Here is a 21,252-nt window from a genome sequence, read left to right as displayed (position 1 = left end):
TTTGAAAATGATTTAAATTTTCATTTCAATGTACAAAATTATAAAGCTTCAAACGAACCATTGTTAAGTTTTAATAAAGTTTAAAGTTCAGCACCTACAAAAGACCTTATGCATAGTAGGTTTCCAATAAATCGCTATCCTTTCATTATGTCTAGGATTTTTAAAACCTCTATGATGCAGGTTGCATGATATTTTCTTATTAATGATTTTTAAATCATTTCCTTAGTAATGATTTTTTGGGGGCGAAATCTCAGGATCAATCTCTACTTCAAACAAAGACAAGGAAATAACTGTCATCCTGAAAGACAAAAAGAAATAACTAAATAACTGGCCCAAAATAATTAAAATAATTAAGAACAGAAGTGAAATGTTTAGATATGAGAGGTAAAAAGAAAAGCAGCTTCAAAATATCTTTATTAACATTTAAGTAAATATAAAACTGTCCTGTATGCAGTGGCATGGAAACACAAGAAATATATGTATACATTTAAGCCACCGTGACGGGTGACTAGAATAAAGACATTTTGCAGTACTGGCTACATAATTAAACAGGTAAATTCAGACCAAGAAAATACCTCTTTCTCAAAAGCATTTTGAGAAATGCCCTGGGTTACCATGGGGACTCAACAGCTTAACCAATGTGCACTCAAAAATAACTCTTCATTTTCTAAAAGAACTTCTAAAAACTGAGCATAAAAATACAAATTACTCCAATTATTTCCATAGGGCAAACGTTAGATTAAATCTGCACTGACCAAAATGGTTAGTAAACCTCTGTTCTGTTTAAAAGGAAAATAAATAAACGAGAGAGCTATTGGGAAAATGGTAAAGATTTCTAGCAACAATCGCTACACCTTTCCAGCAGACCACGCGGCCCTTTCATCAATGGCAAATCTGAGGTTCCCCAAGTGTTCCCCACCATTAGGAAAATCAAGAGCATTACCTGTGGGGTGCCTAGGGTTCCTTTTGCATAAGCTTTTATCTCAGTTTAGCAACATAAAAAAAAAAGGCACAAAACACAGGATGTATATAACCTTGGCTCACCATTACTCTGGCCTCCTTAATACAATCTGCTAAAAGAGAGAAGTGTTGTGGTTCAGTTTTTTCTCATCACGTGTTTCTGTCTAATTGCAAAGCTAATGGGACAAGTAAACAGGCTGGCTGTACTGTACAACAGGTAAAATAAATCCTTCAAATCAACGACGGAGCTACCGTATTTAAAGAGACATGATTTTTTTGAAAGGGGAAAAAATGGAGGTAGTAACATTTTCAAAAATAGTAAAAAAAAAAAAATTGATAAAAATAAAATAATCCAAATTGAATGTGATTTGTACTTTCTAAATCCAGCCTGTATTTGTACATCATTTCCACATTTAAAGCCCTGGGTTCTACCTGGTACTTGCTAGAAGAAATCTGCAGGGAATGAAGCCTGGTGCCTGATTCCATATATGACAAAGCATTTTTAAAAAAACTATTGATAAGCGCATTGCCTTGATTTTGACCATGCAATACGAAGCATAAATTTTAAAGGCCAAGCATTGGTCAGTAAAACTGCATCTCAGTAAGTTGGCATGGTTCAAACAACTTTTAAGAGCATAGGAACCTGACTCAATTTAAATACTGGAACACACATTTATATGAGAAACACATTTTTAGGCCTAAAAATACAAACATTTTTCACACTTACACACTATGCACAACAAATACTACTTGAGACAAAATTGAGCAATCAGATCTGCCTAAGGCTGTCAATTTTCTTGTCTTTCTGAGAGGCTTATCAATCCGCGGAGCAAAATCTATAGGCAAAAACGGAATAAATTCATGGTCTGTGGCCGCGGCCTCATTGGGACACATTAATCTTACAAGGAAAAGAAACCACATGCTAATACTGTAAAGAAAAACAAGGTGCCTATTCCCCAGAGTCTGATGAAATATTTTTTTACTTTTCCACTTTTTTCATGGACTATGCTTGCTTCTAAGGAGAAGAAGGAAGGCTTGGTTAGGGAGTAAATCTTAAAGGATCCCCAAAGCTAGACAGATTTATAACGAAGTCTCTCACCTTGCAACATCTGTTACTAAAGTTCCTACACTTGTACTTAAGAAAAAAAAATTAGACTGCGAGGAAGTTCCATCTGCATTACTTTCTGAGTTGGGATTTACACACCTACCTGATGAGTTTTCCCTCATACTTTTTCTCCCTCAAATCTTCAAAGACACACGCACATACACGCAAACACAGACGATGTACCGAGCCCTGCACGTACAGGATCGTCAACACCGAGAGAGAGGAGACAAGCCATACTATGATCAAAACAAATGACTGTAACCGTGAGAAACGGGTGGGTTTCTTTTAAAGCCCGCTTGGACCCTTAATGCCCCTCTTCCTACTCCAGGAACTTTATAGGCTCAGAAAGGCAAAACAGTTTGCATTCAAGTAAGAGAAAGAAAACAGAATGTTCGCTTTTCGGGGGCACTACAAAATCAGCCACGGGACCCCGCTGCGTCCAAGTGCAGCATTAAGGAACGCCAGCCCAGACCCTAGATACACCGTGTAATCAAGGAGAGTAAATAAATAATAGTGGTCAATGTCATTAAGAAGGAGAAAAGTAATAACGATTGTCACCACGGGCTTCCGTACAGCAGCGACACACGGACCGGGCTTCTCCTCCAGCCCCCACCGCCCGCAACCTCCCGGCAGCAGGACACCGCGGCGGAGAGAGAGGCCCGTGGGCGCCGCGCGCGCCGAGCCGTGGGGCGGGGCCGGTTCCGCGGGGCTCGGCGGGCACGCGCCCCGCCCGGCCCCGCCCTCCTCTCCAGCGCCGGCGAGTCCCGCGGGCTGGGCGGGTTTATCGGCTTCCGGTTGCTAGGGCCCGTGCCCTTGGCCTCAGGCCAGGCCTTGCGGCGGGGGTGGGGGTCGAGGGTAGTTAATCTAGGTGCTTTCCCGGCGGACTGCTTCTCGCGGGAGACTCGCATTCTGCCTTGACCTTTACCTCGCTGCCTCAATTCCGAGGAAAAGATGAAAGAGGAAAAGCCGGTCGTTTTGAGAAGCAGCTGATTGCCTTGAAGGATAGTGTAGGGGTCCAGCGCATCTTCTCCAATAATACGGAAGGAAAATTACCGGCATCAAGGGGGACGTACTAACAGGGACCATACCTTGAGCGCTTGTGTGCAAAGTTATCTTTGCGGGATAAAACGGCCCATTTATGCAGCTCCAAAGCATTCCCTTCGCAACTGTCAACGGAATCCTGATGTGCCAGGCACTTTGATGTTGCCTTGAGAACTTAGCGCATGTTTTGAGCTTCTGGCATTATTTCTAAATTGTACCAATTGGAACAGAGATCCTGGAAAATCTGATTATATTGAAGACCATCTTAGTTTTGGGTTAAAGAGTATGACCCAACTAGTCGTGGTTGAAACTTAAAACAAGTCCTTTTGCAGAAAGAAAACAAGTTGCCTGTGAACTGTAAATAGATATTTCGAGTCTTAAGAGGCTATCATGGAGGGATTGCCTTAATCTTTTTGACCAAATCTTTTCCCAAATATGTAAAGTAATAACAGTTTGAAGGTAGAGGTGAAAAAATGAGTGTTATTTTTACCGTTCGGGAAAATCAGTATCTACTAGATGATATAGCATGGGCAGATTGAACATTTTGCTAATATGAGAAATTTTAGAATGATCCTGATTAGTAATAGTGTATATATTTTAAAATTGTGTTAGTCATAAACCTAAATTTTATCTAGATTCTTTCTAGAAGTTTTAAAGAATTTTTTTTTCCTTATCCTCTTTTTCTTTTATAGGAATTCTGCTTGGACTCAGCACAGTATTAGCAAAGAATGATTTTCACTAAAACGTAGATTCCAATGAATTACTTTTCAGCAACAATTCAAACATACTGAAAACCTTTTCAATTCCCGATTAACCAATAGCTGTGAAAAACAGTGTTCATTGTTAGTTAAAATGCAAAACCACCCACAACTGCTTCGAAGACCTTTACCTCCAAAACTCCCTAAGCTGCCTTTACCTAAGAAGAGAGTCTATGCAGGTATGTGTATTCATCAGATATGTTATTAAGTTTATTTATTTTTCGTAGAAATTTCTCAGGCTGCACGGTTCAGAATCACAATAGTGAAAAAGACACTCACTAGTAACCAGTAACTTCCAAATGTTTATTGTGAGAGGATAACATCCAATTCAATTCTACAGTTACAGTTGACCTTCATTATTTGTGGACTCTATGGGTGCAAAGTTACCTAACTGCTACAATTATTTCTAATGCCCAAACCAGTACCTTGTGCTGTATGTTATCTTTTTAACTCAACGATATGTCAATGAAGAAGACTTCAGAGCAGTAGAGACAGCTCTTTTTCCTTTTATCATAGGTGAAACTGTATGCAGGAGAGTAATACATATGGTAACTCTCAGTCATTAGTGGATGGATATGAGGCAGACAGTGAAAACATACATGTTCCCAGCTGACGTCCAATAAGGAAAATGCTCTGCCTTCTTGTTTCAGCTCTCGTACTGTAAACAACTGCCCTTTTCTCACTCTGTTTTCAGTCTTTTTCCTCTGCCATGGTTTTTAAAATTTTTGTGCCTTTTGTTGGTGCTTTTGCCATCACCCCCAGGAATAGTGTTCAAGTGCCGTCTGGTGTTCCTAAGCACAAGAAGGCTGCGATGTGCCTTTACAGAGAAAAGCATGTGTTAGTCAAGCTTCCTTCAGGCATGAGTTGCAGTGTTGCTGGCTGTTCAATATTAACGAATCAACCATATATGTTAAGTGTCTTTAAATAGAAACACAGATAAAACAAGATTATGTATTGATTGGTTGCTGATAATGTTGAGACCAGAAGTTTAGAGGAACCTAACCCTATATTTTCCTTAGAAGCAATGGCTCAGTATTGGATAATTCAGTGTTCACTGAGATTTTATAGAACAGAACGGCCACCGATAACAAGAACTGACTGTACTTCTTAGCACAGCGCTAGGAATTGGGGATGTAATAATGAGCAAAAGAGACCTTGTCCATCTTCTTCATTGGTTGCCATCTGTTTGGATCAAATAATCACATAAGTAATTGTCAAATTACACTGCAGTAAAGTGAAGATGAGTCCCTCGGATAACCAGAACTTTATATAATACCCTTAATTCTCTATTTTTGTATGTGGTATCTTTTGACTCTGTACAGCAATGATAAAAGCATATTTCCACTTCTTTCCCCTTTTCAGTCTCCTCAGTCACCTGATTTTAGTCCATTGTGTTCATTATTTTATAATGTATTTCATTATTTTCATGTCAACATTTATACTGTTAACATATGCCTAGTCCATCAGTTGATTTCCAATGATAAATTATTACCTTTGATTCCTGGCTATTAAAGATGTAGAAATCAACATGCCCGTACTACCTCCAATTTCCTATCCCACTTTCCCTTCAGCTTTTGTTATATCATTTCTACATGGTCATTTCTAGAATGTTCTATATTTCTACATTTACAACCTGTTGTGTGACAATAATGCCCACAGTTATGTGGATTTACTGCTCACTACCAGTTCTTTTCTTGTAGTTTTTTCATTCATCTCTTGGTTGAAGTCTATCCTCTAGTACACAGTTCTTGCTATTGACATTTTGGGCTGGAAAATTCTTTTTTGGGGGAGGGGGCTCTCTTGCTTTTTGGCACCTTGGAGGTTCTATGACCTTGACTGTTAATAATCGTTTCCAAAGGCTCTTAGTGGAGTACTTTGCATATAGTAGGTGTTCAAAATATTTGTCGTTGAAATCCATCAATACTTAAAATGACTGAAGTACGGTTTATAAACATGAACAGTCAAACACTGAAATAAAACCCTGAAATGAATATCTGTACTTTGCATAAGATGCTAGATGCCATAGGGAGTTAATGACGTGAGTGATCTGGTCCCTGCCCTTCAGGACATTTTAAGACCTTTAATCAAGTTCTGGAGATGAGATACACATAAAATAAGAACCTTAACAGTATAAAGCAGCATAGAATTTTGTCCAATTAATGGTATAGGCAATAGTAGTTCCTACATGTGAGTGAGCACTGGGGCAGGAATGGGGCTTGAGCGAAGACTTAAGGAATTAGGAAAAGTGGAGTGAAATATGTTTTACAGAGGAGACTGGTGTACTTTTTTGATGGCAGCGAAGAGTCTCTTGGAAAAGTAGAAATTTAATATACTAGAAAAAAAAAACCATGGAGAAATGTGTCAAGAAATAGAGAAGCATGGAATTGAGAAGACAGATACCATCTCCATTGGGAAGATATCCCTAAACACCACTTCCCCCTTCACCTAGTCAGGGTACCTTCCTTTATGCTCCCATAGTATTCCATGTTTACTCCTACCAAGCGTTTGTCCTTCTCTAGTTTAACTGTTTACCTGCCTAGCTTCTACACTTAATGGGGAGATGTTTGATGGCAGTAAGGTTTGTGCTGTGTGACTGTCCCCTCAGCACTGTGGGTACAGCTGGCATGTGATACATGTTAAATGTTTAGTGAATTAACGAGAACGGCAAATATGGGCTACGTTAATCAAGAAAAATGGATTGAGTAAGGTTTTTAGGTAGACTTGGAAAGAAGAAAATGATTTCAACTGGCTAGTGGGAGAAGGTATTCCACGCAGTGTGGTCAACGTAGGAAATGAAATTACAAATGAGCAGTATGGGCTTTGGGATTGTCAGTAATAAACTAGAGTATCTGGGGGTTTCTCCTGGAAACTGATGAATCGTTACACAGCAAGATTAGGTGAAGTGGGTCCAGTTTGCATAGATTTTTTTTTTAATGTTCATTTATTTATTTTTGAGAGGGAGAGAGAGAGAGGGAAAGCCCACATTTAGGGGACAGGGAGAGAGAGGGAGAGAGAGAATCCCAAGCAGGCTCCATGCTTAGTTCAGAGCCCAACATGGGGCTGGATCTCACAACTTTGAGATCATGTCCTGAGCCAAATTCAAGAGTCAGAGGCTTAACCGACTGAGCCACCCAGGTGCCCTGGTTTTTTAAAAATGTTTACAGTTCACATAGATAGTTATTCACCAAACTAAGAAGTCTGAATTATCACTGCTAAGATTCAGATAATTTGATGAAAACTTTATAAGGCTGCATCAGACAATCAAGGGTGAAGTTAAATTGATGTAGACTAGGATGATGGCAGTGAAAGTTAGAAGAGAAAATCTGGTTTTTTAAAAATGTCACTTAACTAAGAGAGAAGGAGGTTAAAATGCAATAGCCTGCGTGGAAGCACATGATAAGCTATAAAATCACTGTGTGGTTGTAAGATGTTACAGTACTTGTCATACTTCTTACTTGGTCTGAACTTACTGGCTTGCAGCAACCTGGAACAGTGCCGAATGCCCTAGAATGGGAATCCAAGGATCTGAATTCTGGTCTTAGCTTCAACACTAATATGAGGTGTGGCTTTAGGAAGTCATCCTGTCAATGGGTCTTACCTTTCTATTCTGAAACAGCAGAACTTAATTAGGTCACTGGTTTTCGATCCTAATCTCCACTGTAAACCAAATGAAGAGGGGACATGAATCCATGAGAACAATAGCTCACTTCTTCTGTGATTCTCATGGTAGAAAAGGAAAGGGGAGTGGGATGGGGGATGAAAGGGGTGGGGAATTAGAAACTTTAGAGTTGACATATCTAATTTGAATATAGCCTGGGGTGATTAATTGCATGTGTTAAATGTGAGGAATTAGAAGTATGGCAGATGGAAAAATAACCCCACAAAAGATATCAGCATCCTAACTTCTCGAACCTGTAAGGTTATCTTCTATGGCAAAAAAAAAAAAAAAAAAAGAAAGAAAAAAAGAAAAGAAAATGTTATATGGGGTTCCAAATATGATCAAGTTAAGGCTCTTGTGATGAAAGATTATTTTGGATTATTCGGGTGGGCCCAAAATGCAGTCACATGTATCCTTATAAGAGAGAAGCAGAGATTACACACACACACACACACACACACACAGGCAGAGAGAAGACTAGGATACGAAGATGGATCAAAGAGAGATTTGAAGGTGCTGGCCTTGAAGATAGGAGTGACGTGGCCACAAGCCATGGCGTGCTGGCAGCCACCAGAAGCTGCAAGAGGCAAGAAATGGATTCTCTACAGGGGAGTCCAGACAGAACAGGGCCCTGCTGATACCTTGATTTTTGGCTCAGTTATATAACTTTGGACTTCTGGCCTCCAGAGCTGTGAGAGAATAAATTTCTGTTGTTTTATGCCATGAAGTTTGTGGTTATTTGTTACAGCAGCTAGAGGAAACTAATACAAGAGGAATCTAGGATTCCAATGTGTGTGTGTGTGTGTGTGTGTGTGTGACTAAATAACAGCTGTATCTCTATGAGATAAAGGAGGACAGAAAGTGCTGATGACTTTGGTGTAGACATGACAAGTTTGAGGTGCTTAGGGCTTCCAGACCCAGATTTAGAATTATTACTGTAGATGGAAAACTAGTTACAACTGGGGGAGGGATAATGATAGAATCTTTGGAAGTACAAAATGGTAAATTGAGAAAGAGAAAGATTTGTGTAGAGAAGATAAATGGGCAGGTGGTAGGAATGGAAAAATGGCTCTCATGAGAGCCAAGGAAAGAGTGAATTTCATGGAGAATAGGGTGGATTAAAGTATTGAATGCCAAGAGGAGGTCACATAAAGGTAAATAATAATGTGTACCCATTAGGTTTAGCAACAAGATATCAATGATCATTTTGTGATAACAGCTTTGGTAGTAGAGGTGGAAAATTCCAGGTCGTAATGGTTTGAAACGTAAATAGGAGGAAACTTTCAGTGTCAGCCTCAAAATGTAAAGAGATTGAAAGCGATCACTCATATCCTCATAAGGGGGAAAAGTAAATAAACTGATAATTGGTGACTTTCTTAGATCCATCAGAAAATTCGAGTCACAGAGCAAACCAGCATCCTGAAATCTGGAGAGACAGGCAGCTATAGAGAATCTCAGCTGAGATTGGTTTATTGGGATCAGAAGATACTTAAGCCAGTAAGTGATAGGAACAGTTAAATGCTAATTTTGACAAATTGCTGGAGGTTGAGTGTGGACTAGCTTAAGAGTTAAAAAACTCCTAGGGTCTGGTCTTAGGGGAGCCTCCACACTGCCATGGGTTTTAACTCCAGGAGCCCCACAAGATTCTCATGAAGAGCAGAGAAAAATCTGTTCATCTTTTCCCTAGTATGAGGGAGAAAGTAACCACTGAAACATTCCCAGAGCATGCTTTTCCCTCTAAAGAAAACTACATTACCAGACCCTTGTCTGACCTGGGGTAAGGTCAAGTTAGATAACCCTCTCCCCCTGTAGCCTTTCTGTGTCATGTAAGGGGAAGAAAAAGCTAAGAAACATTCTGAAAGCCACAACCCAGGGATTCAGGCCCACTAAAACCCCGAGATTTTTATATAATAAATATATATATGAGGGGGACCTGGGTGGCTCAGTCTGTTAAGTGTCTGACTTTGGCTCGGGTCATGAGCTCACGGTTAGTGAGTTCGAGCCTCATGTCGGGCTCTGTGCTGACAGCTCAGAGCCTCAGCCTGCTTTGGATTCTGTGTCTCCTCTTTCTCTGCCCCTCCCCCGCTATCGCTCTGTCTCTCTCAAAAATAAATAAACATTAAAATAAATAAAAATAAATGGGGCGCCTGGGTGGCTCAGTCAGTTAAGCGTCCAACTTTGGCTCAGGTCATGCTCTGGCCGTTTGTGAGTTCAAGCTCCACATCGGGCTCTGTGCTGACAGCTCAGAGCCTGGAGCCTGCTTTGGATTCTTTGTCTCCCCCTCTCTCTGCCCCTCCTGTGCTTGCGTTCTGTCTTTCTCTGTCTCTCAATAATGAATAAGCATTAAAAAATAATAATAAATAAATAAATAAATAAAAATAAATACATGAGATTTTTTATAATAAGAATATACAATAATTCCTTTCCCTAATACCTTATCACCACATCAGTAGGGTTCTAATATAAAAAGAGGGGATTACAACTGAAAGAGCTTTAAGATGCAGACTTTATTTAAGAAGGCATCTGTAGGGAAGCACAGAGACAACAAAGGAAGAAAAAAGAAAAACAAGAAAACTAGAAGAAACTTAAATGTCTGACACCAACAGCTACAGTCACCTCCATTCCCATTCCCCAGTACATCGTGCTCAGCTTTTGGCAAAAGAATTACAACTCATGCTTAAAGATTAGAAAAGAACACAGTCTGAAGAGAAAAAGGAAGCATTTAGAACCACACTCAGATAGGACACAGTAACTGAAACTATCAGACAGCAAATTGAAAATAACTGATTGATATATTAAGAACCTTGATGGAAAAAGTAGACAGCATGCAAGAACAGAATAATGTAAGCAGGGATATGGAAACTATGGAAAAATCAAGGGAAATGCTAGAAGTAAAAATTACTGCAATGGAAATAAACAGTGCCTTTAATGGGCTCATCAGTAGCCTGGACACGACTGAGAAAAGGATCTGTGAGTTTGACAACAGGCCAGGTGAAAATTCTCAAACTCAAATGCGAGGAGTAAAAAGAATAAACAAAATAACAAAACAGAATACCAAAAAACCTGTGGAAAAATAACAAAAGACAGGACATACGGGTAATGGAAATACGAGAGGAGACAAAACAGCCATGAGAGCAGAAGAAATGTTTGAAGTAACAGTGGCTGAGAATTTGCCAAAATTAATGACAGACCAAACCATAAATCCGGGAATCTCAGGGAACATCTACCAGGATAAATATATTTTAAAAATGCACTTAGTCATATCTTATTTAAACTGCAGAACACTAAAGACAGAGGGAAACTCTTGAAAGGAGGTGGGGCAGGGGGAGAGGGGAGAAATCCCTACAGAGAAAAAAGATTCAGAATCACATTGGATTTCTTGTCAGAAACCATGCAAGCAAGAAAAGAATAAAATGAAAAAGTTAAAAGTGTTGAAAGAAAAAAAAACTCCACCAAAGTAGGATCTGTATTCAAGTGAAATTATTCTTCAAAAACGAAGGAGAGGGGCACCTGGGTGACTCAGCTGACTCTTGATTTCGGTTCAGGTCACGATCCCACTGGGACCGTGGGACCCAGCCCTGCATGGGGGCTCCATGCTGAGCATGAAGTGTGCTTGATATTCGATATTCTCTCTCTCTCTCTCTCTCTCTCTCTCTCCCTCCCCCTCTGCTCCTCTTCCCACCTCATGCTCTCTCTCTCTCTCTTAAAAAAAAAAAATGAAGGAGAAATATAGACTTCCTCAGACAAAAACTGTGGGTATTTGTGGCCACTAGAACTTTTTAGAAGTTCTTTTGTGTTAAAAGAAGAAAAATGATATTGATCCAAAACTCAGATCTACCTAAAGAAAGGAGGAGTATCAGAGAAGGAAAACTGGAGTGAAATAAAAATTTATTTTTCTTATTCTTCCTTGATCTAATAACTATTTGAATGAATAATAGCCACAGTGTGTTAGGTGATTACAGCATAAGGATAAATGAAATGAATGGCAGCAACACTATAAAGAATGGGAGAGAGGTCTTGGGAATACTCTGTTAAAAGACACCCACAATACCTGTTAAGTGGCATCTTATTATTTGAAAGTAGACTTAGGGTATGGAAGTGTTGAATTACTACATTGCACACCTGAAACTATTATAACACTGTAGGTTAAATGACTGGAATTAAAGTTGAAAAAAAAAAAAGAAAAGAAAGTAGACTTCGATTATTGAAAGGATAATAAAAGAAACTTTTTATTATGAATTAAATATTCTTTCTAAATGCCACACATCAGACTTGAGTTGTCTCGGTTTTTTGCATAGCAAGATAGTTGTAATTTACAGTTTTGATTCCAATCAATAAAGTACATGCCAATTAAAGAAAAAGAAAATAGACTTAGGTTAACTGTAAATGTATACTATAAACTTCAGGGAAACCACTTAACACTTTTTTGTAAAAGAAGCATAATTGATATGCTAAGAGAGGAGAGAAGCTGAGACACTGAAGGAGAGAAACTGAATGCTTGTAAAATGCTCAACTAAAACCAGAAAAAGAAAAAAAGCAGCAGTGCAGTCTACATATTTTACATATAACAAAACAACCTATTATAGAGAGAGAGGCAAACCAGAGGAGACTCTTAAATACAGAGAACGAACTGAGGGTTGATGGGGGGATGGGGCAGCGGGGAAGATGGGTGATGGGCACTGAGGAGGGCACTTGGGATGAGCACTGGGTGTTGTATGTGAGCGATGAATCACGGGAATCTACTCCCAAAACCAAAAGCACGCTGTATACCCTGTATGTTAGCCAACTTGACATTAAATTATATAAATAAATAAATACATACATAAATACAATAAAAAATAAATAAATACATAAATACATAAATAAATAAATATAAAACAAACTGTTATAGCAGATAAAAAAACAAGACCCAACTATATGTTGTCTACGAGAGACTTACTTTTTAATAAATTATTTGTTTATTTTGAGAGAGAGAGAGTGCATGCAAATGGGCGAGGGGCAGAGAGAGAGAGAGAGAGAGAGAGAGAATTCGAAGCAGGCTCCATGCTCTCAGTGCAGAGTCTGACTTGGGCTCAGACTCACGAACCATGAGATCGTGAACTGAGTCAAAACCAAGAGTCAGACACTTAACCAAATGAGCCACCCAGGCACCCCTACAAGAAACTTACTTGAAATATAAAAACACAGAGAGGTTAAAAGTAAAGGTGTAGAGAAAGACATACCACACTAACACTAATCAAAAAAATATATAGTAGCTATATTAATTTCAGACAGAGCAGATTTCAGAACAAGAAAAGTTATTAGGGGAAAATAGGAGCAATATTTACTTATAAAGGAGTCAATTCTTTAAAAAGACAACAGTCTTTAACTGACAGGCACCTAAAAGAGAGAGAGGCAAAATATTTCAGGCAAAAACTGCTAGAGTTGTCAGGAGAAATAGATAAATCCATTGTTATAGTTGGAGAGTTCCACACCCCTTATCAGTAATTAACAGATCTAGCAGGCAGAAAATTAGTAAGGATATAGTTGAACCAAATAGTACCAACAATTGACAGGATCTAATTGACATTTATAGAGCACTTCATCCAACCACAGCAGAAAATATTCTTCTCCCTCACATAAGACACTCATCAAGCTAGACCACATTCTGGGCCATAAAACACACTTAAAAAAAAAAAAAACACAGATATTCTACAGTGTTTGTTCTCAGAACACAATGGAATTAAAGTAAAAATCAGTAACAGAAAGATATGTGGAAATCCAAAAATATTTGGAGATTAAACAACACACTTAAATAGCACATGGGTCAGAGAAGTCACAGAGATATTTTACAATGTTTTTTAACTAAATGGAAATAAAATTACAGCCTATCAAAATATGCAGTATAAAACAATAGGGCTTAAAAGGTATGTAGAACCTTGAATGCATATTTTAGAAAAAGAAGATTAATCTAAAACAAATACTTTACACTTTTACTTTAGGAAACTAGAAAAAGGAGAAGAATATAAACCTAGTGCAAGCAGAAGAAAATAAATAATAATTAGAGCAGAAATTAAGTTGAAAAAAGAAAAGCAGTTGAGAAAATCAACAAAACCAAAAGCTAGTTCTATGGAAAGACTAATAAAATTGATAAAACTCTAACAAGGCTATCTGAGAAAAAAGAGAGAAGAAATAAATTACTGCTATCAGAGATGAAAGAGGGTTCATTGCTTCTGAGTCTATGGACATTAAAAAAAAAAAAAGATAAAGAAATATTATGAACAACTCTAGGTCCATCCATTTGGTAACAGATAAAAGGGACAGATTCTTTCGAAGACATAAACTACCAAAACTCACACAAAGTAAAATATATAACCTGCTATAAATAATGTTTATATTTATAAATAATTTATTACTTTATAGGCTTGTATAGGCCTAGTTTAAGAAATTGAATCAGGGGCGCCTGGGTGGCGCAGTCGGTTAAGCGTCCGACTTCAGCCAGGTCACGATCTCGCAATCCGTGAGTTCGAGCCCCACGTCGGGCTCTGGGCTGATGGCTCGGAGCCTGGAGCCTGTTTCCGATTCTGTGTCTCCCTCTCTCTCTGCCCCTCCCCCATTCATGCTCTGTCTCTCTCTGTCCCAAAAATAAATAAAAAACGTTGGAAAAAAAAAAAAAGAAATTGAATCAGTAATTAATAACTTTGCAAAATAGAAAGCACCAGGCCCAGATAGAGTCACTGGTGAATTCTACCAAACATTTAAAGAGTAAATGATATCCATTCTCTACAAACTATTCCAGAAGATAGACGCAGACAGAACACTTCCTAAATCATTCAGTGAGAGCAGTATACTCTAATACCAACACCGGACAAAGAACTTACAAGAAAACTACATATAAATATCACCAATGAACATAGGTGCCAAAATCCTCCACAAAATTTTAGCAAATTGAATTCAACAATGTATAAAAATAATTACACATCATGACCAAGTGGAATTTATTCTAGATATGCAAGACTGGTTCAACACTCAAAAATCAGTTAATGTCACCCATCATATAAATAGCCTAAAGAAGAAAAATCACATGATCACATCAGTAGATATAGAAAATCCATCTGTCAAAATCCAGCATGCCTTCATGAAGTAATTCTCAGCAAACTAAGAATAGATGAGAACTTTCTCAACTTGATAAAGAAGATCTACCCTAAATCCCACAGCTAACAACATCTTTAATGGTGAGAAACTAGATGCTTTCCCCCTAAAATGACAAAGGATGTCCCCTCTCACCACTGCTATTCAGCAACTGTACTAAAAAATCCTAGCTAATGCAATAGGACAAGAAAATGAAATAAAAGCCGTACAAGTTGAGAAGAAAGAAATAAAACTATCTTTATTCTATGTAGAAAATCCCAAAGAATCAACAAAAGAACTCTTGGAAATAAAAAACAGCTATAGCAATGTTACAAGATACAAGATTAATATACCCAAATCAATTGCTTTCCTATATACCAGCAACAGTTAGAATGTGAAATTCAAAACACTACAACTTACTTTAGTATCAAAACACACTACAATTGGGGCGCCTGGGTGGCTCAGTTGGTTAAGCATCCGACTCCGGCTCAGGTCATGATCTCACACTCCGTGAGTTTGAGCCTCGCATCGGGCTCTATGCTGGCAGCTCAGAGTCTGGAGCCTGCTTCAGATTCTGTGTCTTCCTCTCTCTCTGCCTCTCCCCTGCTCATGCTCTGTCTCTCTCTCTCTCAAAAATAAATGAAAACACTAAAAAAAAATTTTTTTAACACACTAGAATTAATTTAGGCATAAAGCTAATAATATATTATAGGATTTATATGCATAAAACTACCAAATTGTGATAAAAGAAATAAATATATAAATAAATGAAAAGGTATTTCATCTTCATAAATAGGAAGTTTCAATATTGTTAAACTTGATCTACAGATTCAAAGAAATCTCAGCCAAAATACCAGCAAGTTATTTAGTGTGTATTGACAAAATTATTCTAAAGTTTATATGTAAAGGAAAAACACAATACCAAATACAATACTGAAGAAGAAGAAGGAAGTAAAATTGTCACCACTCAATTTCAAGATTTTAAAGTAATACAGTGTTGTATTGGCAAAATAAAGGACAAATAGATCAATGGATGAAAACAGAGAGCCAAGAAATAGATATACACAAATATAGTCAACTGATCTTTGACAAAAGAACAAAGAACAAAGGTATAGTCTTTTCAGTGAATGGTCCAGGAACAAATTAACTAGGTACCAACACGCAAAAAAAAAAAAAAAAAAAAAAATTAATCTAGACCAGACCTTATACCTTTCACAAAAATAAACACAAAAGAAGCATAGACCTAAATGTACAAATGCAAAACACTAAAACGTCTAGAATATAACACAGGAGAAAGTCTAGGTGACCATGGATTTGGCAATGACTTTTTAGATATGACCCCAAAGGAACAGTCCATGAAACTAAAGATTTATCAGGTTTATATTTCCATCTGTTTCTTTTGGAACATTCCTTTATGCATTAAATAGAAATAAAACAATACAATAATAAAAACGAACAACCCATGAAATAAAAAATTGGTAAGTTGAACTTCATTAAAATTAAAAACTTCTACTCTGTGAAAGACATTGTTAAGAGAATAAGAAGACAAGCCACACACTGGCAGAAAATATTTACAAAACACATATCTGATAAAGGACTTTCTATCCCAAATCGATGATCTCTTAAATAATAAGAAAAGAACCTAATTAAAAAGTGGTCTAGGGGCACCTGGGTGGCTCAGTCGGTTGAGTGACTCTTGATCTCAGCTCAGGTCATGATCCTGGGTTCTTGGGATGGAGCCCCACTGAGTGTGAAGTCTGCTTGGGATTCTTTCTTCCTCTGCCCCTCTCCCCTGCTTGTGTGCACACACACACTCTCTCTCTAAAATAATAATAATAATAACAATAATAAATAATAACAATAATAATAATAAAAGTGAGCTAAATATCTGAAATGTCACTTCACTGAAGATATCCAGAAAGCAAATAAGCATAGGAAAAAATGCTTAACACTAAACGTTAAAAAAAAATTTTTTTTAAAAAAGGAGGGGGGCGCCTGGGTGGCTCGGTCGGTTGAGTGTCCAACTAAGGCTCAGGTCATGATCTCGCAGTTCTTGGGTTCGAGCCCTGCGTCAGGCTCTGTGATGACAGCTCAGAGCCTGGAGTCTGCTTCAGATTCTGTGTCTCCCTCTCTCTCTGCCCTTAACCCGCTAGTGTTCTGTCTCTCTCTGTCTCTCAAAAATGAATAAAAATGTTTAAAAAAAGTTTTTTTAAGAAAAAATGCTTAATGCTGAAAAAAGAAAGAAATTTAAGAAAAAAAGATAAAAAATGCTTAATATTTGCATTTGTCATTAGAGACTGCAAATTAGACCAACAATGAGATACCACTGCATACCTCTTAGAATAGTTAAAATACACAACACTGACACCACCAAATTCTGGAGAAGAGCAAAACAAACCCCTCTTATTTATTCAAGGCTACGTACTGCATGATTCCAACCACTGTAGTATTTTGGAAAAGGCAAAACAATAACACGGTAAAAACTAAAAAATCAGGGGTTGCCAGAAATTTGTTCAGAGAGAGAAGTGTTGAATAGGTGAAGCACAGGGGAATTTTAAGGTGGTAAAATTATTTTTTATGATACTGTAATAGCGGATGCATGGCATTACACATTTGTCCAAATCTATGGAAATGGATAACACAGAGCATGAACCCTAATGTCAAGTATGGACTTGAATTAATTGTATGTCAACATTGGTTCATCAATTATAATAAATGTACTCACCAATCAGGATGTTAATAATAGATAAAATTGTAGGGGGGAATATATAGGAATTGTAATCTTGCTCAAGTATTTTCATATCTAAAATTGTTCTAAAAAGAAAGACTATTAATTAAAAGTTACAGACTAAATAAAGTGAAACAACAAACAGAACAGAGAGAGGACATCAAACTGAGGGTCAGTTACTTCACACTCCGGAAGGATAAATATGGTGAGACTGGTGGTTGGAAGGAGTTCTGGAGTTTGTTGAGGATTTTGCTTGCGTTATTATGTTTTGTTTTAATATGGGAGAGAGGGGAAAAAGTTGAATGATGGTGTGACCATTTTTCTTGAATGAGCTAGTTTTTATTAGTTCTATACAAGCAGGAAGCAAACGTTCTTATTCTCCCACTAGTGCCCTTCAAACTCACCCGGGACACACAGCTTTCCTCCAAGGCTTTTCTAGTCAACTTCACCTCTTAGCCTTGTTTCCTTTTCAGATATTAAACGAATATTTCAATCTGAGTCATTACTTTTATCTGGCCTGCCCCTTCCCCCAGCTCAGACTAGGTCTGCAAATTTTTAGACACGCCAGAGGAGACAGGGGCGTGACAAGGTCTTCCACCTGGTTCTTTACTTCTTTCCCCCAACTTATGGTTTCTGCTCCTCCATAAGTGGGGCTAGGGATGGAGAAGAGTTAAGGAGTTAAAAACTAAGCATCAGTCTCTGTACCTACCCTGAAATGCCAGGAGATGCAGGTCAAGGAGTTTCAAGGATTCTCTTGCCTTGCTCCAATTGGAACCCAGGACTGGGTGGGCTGATCCCTTTTTGCTACTCTGTAAGTATTAGTGAGGGAGGTGAGTAGAGGAATGATATGTTATTTTCTCCTCCTGGCATACATTCCTGCTCTCTAAATGGTTCTCTGAGAATTCTGGTCACATTGTTTGAGGTTGGGGAAAAATCATCCTCTTCCACCCACCACAAGGAGGGGAAGATTGAAGAAACACATAGCACTCCAATAACTCTATCCAGGAGAATTCCTCTCTCTGAACTCAGGTCAGACTCCAGCCATCTCTTACGCGTAGACAGCAGATGGATGAGACCTGGATTTGTTTTGGCATCTCTTTGCAAGCCTTGCCTTAAAGAATCTATTATCTCTTCTTTAGAAGGTAGAAGTCTTCATCATTTAGTACTCAACTGAGACAATGGAAAAGAGTCATTTGACATTCTGTCCCATAGGAAAGAGAAAGTATATTTGGTGTGGTGAGGTACCGAAGAACCACTGTATGTTTTCTGGACCTAGGAGAGAAAAGAACATTTACCTTTTAACCTAACTGAACTTGTAGTATTTTGTACCCAGCATCAGGATGTTATCGTTTCAAAAGACACATTGGTCTGACATCTGGCGTTGAAAAGAATTGTGAGTCTTTGCTCAAGGAAGTTTCAATGAGGAAGAGATAACGAGAAATGATAAATAACAAAACTTCATCAAAATAATTTTTACCCATTTTATTTCCAGTTTTAGTAGCAACTGGTCAAAAAATTACCTTTATACCCTGTCTCCTATCAATTCTGTTCTTCCAAGAGTCTCTCCCTACCCTTTCTAAATCTAATACAATTTAGTCTTTTCTCGTTTCCATTTGATTACTCAAACTTTGCCCCAGTCAGTTAAACAAAAGTCCTCATAGCTTAGCAGGTATATGCAGAAATTTTTAGAAGGTGAAAGAGGGGTGAGTATGAGCTTTAAGACATTAAATTTTGTCCCTGGTACCTTGATAAATATAAACTAATTGTGCCTTTTTTTTTTTTCTGGTTTAGCCAAGACTGGTAAAGCTAAGCCAAAACGTGTGACGTTCACTCCAGAAGAAACCACTTCAACTGAAAGAAAGAAAACTAGTTTTCCTGATGTTTCAAGAGATCGATCACAAACCCCGATCAGTATCCAAAATCTCTCTCTTGATCATCATGTCCAAGAAAGAGTGACGACTATTTCAATACCAAGAAAACATTTTAACAGGGTCTATTGGCACATTCCAGACACTGCTACTGGTTGCATATTTTTTCCAAGCTGTCATTCAGCCTCAAGTCGAGTTTTTGGGAAAGAAACAAGCCAAACGGAAACTTCAAGAAAATCAAAACGAGAAGTGTCAAAAAGAAAAAATATTTATGTTGATAACATGTTCAAAGACATTCTGATTCTCTCCTCAGAGTTCTCCAGACCTGCAAGTGCACCTTCCCCAGTTATTACTCCCAAACCCAAGGAAGTTCTCTCTGAATATCCACCTTTATCAAAGAAGAAAACCTTTATTTTTAAGCAGGCTCTGATAGATTTAAGTGAAACAGGGCCAAGCCCTCCACCAAGAAGTGTGCCTGTTAAAGCAGAAAGACAGTGGTCTGAACGTTTAAAGCAAAATACTGCAGTGGTACTAACTATTAGTAATTTTCCAGGTCCCATCGCCCTACCAACACCAATTTTGGCAAGAAAACCTCGAAGACAGTCTTTGTTAGGTAAATCCATGTTCAAAATGATACATGTTCAAAATGGGCATTTGGATTATTTGCATTTTTTCCTATCACAAATAATGCATGCTTTGTAATAACGGGGTCAAGTGGACCAAAGGGGAGAGAAGGCACGCGAGCAAAGGCTGCTTTCCCCTTGGGTTTGCAGGTTGGGATGGCGGGATCGCTTTCTGCCTATGCATACATTCAATATACGATCCAGAAAGAGGTAACAGAAGTATTGACCTTGAGGGTCTGCCAAGGTCAAACTGGGTGCTCTGCCCAGATGGCGGTAGTGGGAACCAGATGAGGAAGCCCAAAGGATCAGAAAAGTCAACATAAAAGAGGAGTGGGAATGAACAGTCATTCAGAAGGCGATCAAGATGAACTCTAGAAGCAGAATGCCAGTGCGGACGGAGCCCTTCACGGGCACGGTTCCGTGGACAATCCAAATTCATTAAAAGATGAACAATTATAATGAAATCATAACACCCTGAACATGAGTGTTCACAAGTATCCAAAAAGTTGTTTCATTTTTTTTCTTTTTTCTAGAAACTCAAGTAACAGAATCCGACAATGTGGAAAGCACGTCGAGGCAAAGCGTGCCAAACCTGACGGAAGGTAAACGCTAGGCGTATTTCATTCTTTAAAAAAACTGTACATAAGTTTATCTCTCTACAGAAGTATTCATGATTTTGTGTTGGTGTATGTGGGTGGGGTTCACACATATGTCTCACCTCATTTTCAGCTCTTTAAGCCATTTGCTCAGCAACTATGTTTGACGTATTGACTATAAGTCAAAGTTTGTACTGATGCTGGGAACATAAAAGCTGGAGCATTCTTAATCTGGGTAGGTGAAATAAACATGCAACAATGAAAGGTAACTACTTTCCATGTGCCAGGCACTGTTCTAAGTGCTTTAACTTTAGTTACCTAGAAAAAACAAATGAAAAAATCATCTCTTTTTTTCTAATGTTTATTTTTGAGAGAGAGGGAGAGAGAGACACAAAGCGTGAGCAGGGGAGGGGCGGAGAGAGAGAGAGAGACATACAGAATCTGAAACACGCTCCAGGCTCTGAGCTGTCAGCACAGAGCTGACACGGTGCTTGAACTCATGAACCGTGAGATCATGACCTGAGCCGAAGTCGGATGCTTAACCGACAGAGCCCCCCAGGAGCCCCCATATCCGCTGATTTCTAAGCTGTGCATGTGCAGGACAATACTCTAAGAAACACAGCAAAAAACATCAGCAGAGAAGCTACGAGAAGTGAGCATGCATGGGAGGCAGTTATTGAAGGTAAAGCTCTGCCAAGATGCAGGGGCCTTGTAAACACATGGGGCTTTTAGTTGAAGACCCAGAGGACCCATGCCTTAGAAATAAGGATGATGTTTTAGAAAAAAGTACAACACTAAAATAGAT

The 21,252-nt window shown here is 38.4% G+C and overlaps 2 protein-coding genes across 3 annotated transcripts in view; one reads left to right on the top strand and one right to left on the bottom strand.

Annotated features, from left to right (window-relative positions):
• Positions 1-2,736, bottom strand: part of LCP1 (lymphocyte cytosolic protein 1) — an 84,303-nt gene extending 81,567 nt beyond the window's left edge. The window contains exon 1 of the mRNA XM_043578848.1: positions 2,639-2,736. The gene's annotated coding sequence lies outside the window, so the exon portion shown is untranslated. The remainder of the gene's footprint in view (positions 1-2,638) is intronic.
• Positions 2,737-2,871: 135 nt separating this feature from the next.
• LRRC63 (leucine rich repeat containing 63) overlaps positions 2,872-21,252 on the top strand; it is a 42,187-nt gene continuing 23,806 nt past the window's right edge. Inside the window, exons 1-4 of one of the 2 annotated variants that reach the window (XM_043578823.1) lie at positions 2,872-3,694; positions 3,799-4,043; positions 19,152-19,841; positions 20,385-20,453. In XM_043578823.1, the coding sequence (XP_043434758.1) occupies positions 3,959-4,043; positions 19,152-19,841; positions 20,385-20,453 (844 nt within the window). In that variant the 5' untranslated portion in view covers positions 2,872-3,694; positions 3,799-3,958. The other variant, XM_043578830.1, reaches the window with a different exon arrangement.

The sequence above is a fragment of the Prionailurus bengalensis genome, chromosome A1 (genome assembly GCF_016509475.1).
Source record: "Prionailurus bengalensis isolate Pbe53 chromosome A1, Fcat_Pben_1.1_paternal_pri, whole genome shotgun sequence".
In the NCBI taxonomy this organism is placed as follows: domain Eukaryota; kingdom Metazoa; phylum Chordata; class Mammalia; order Carnivora; family Felidae; genus Prionailurus; species Prionailurus bengalensis.
Note: the sequence above shows the minus strand (reverse complement) of the source record. Positions and strands in the feature narration are given on the sequence as shown.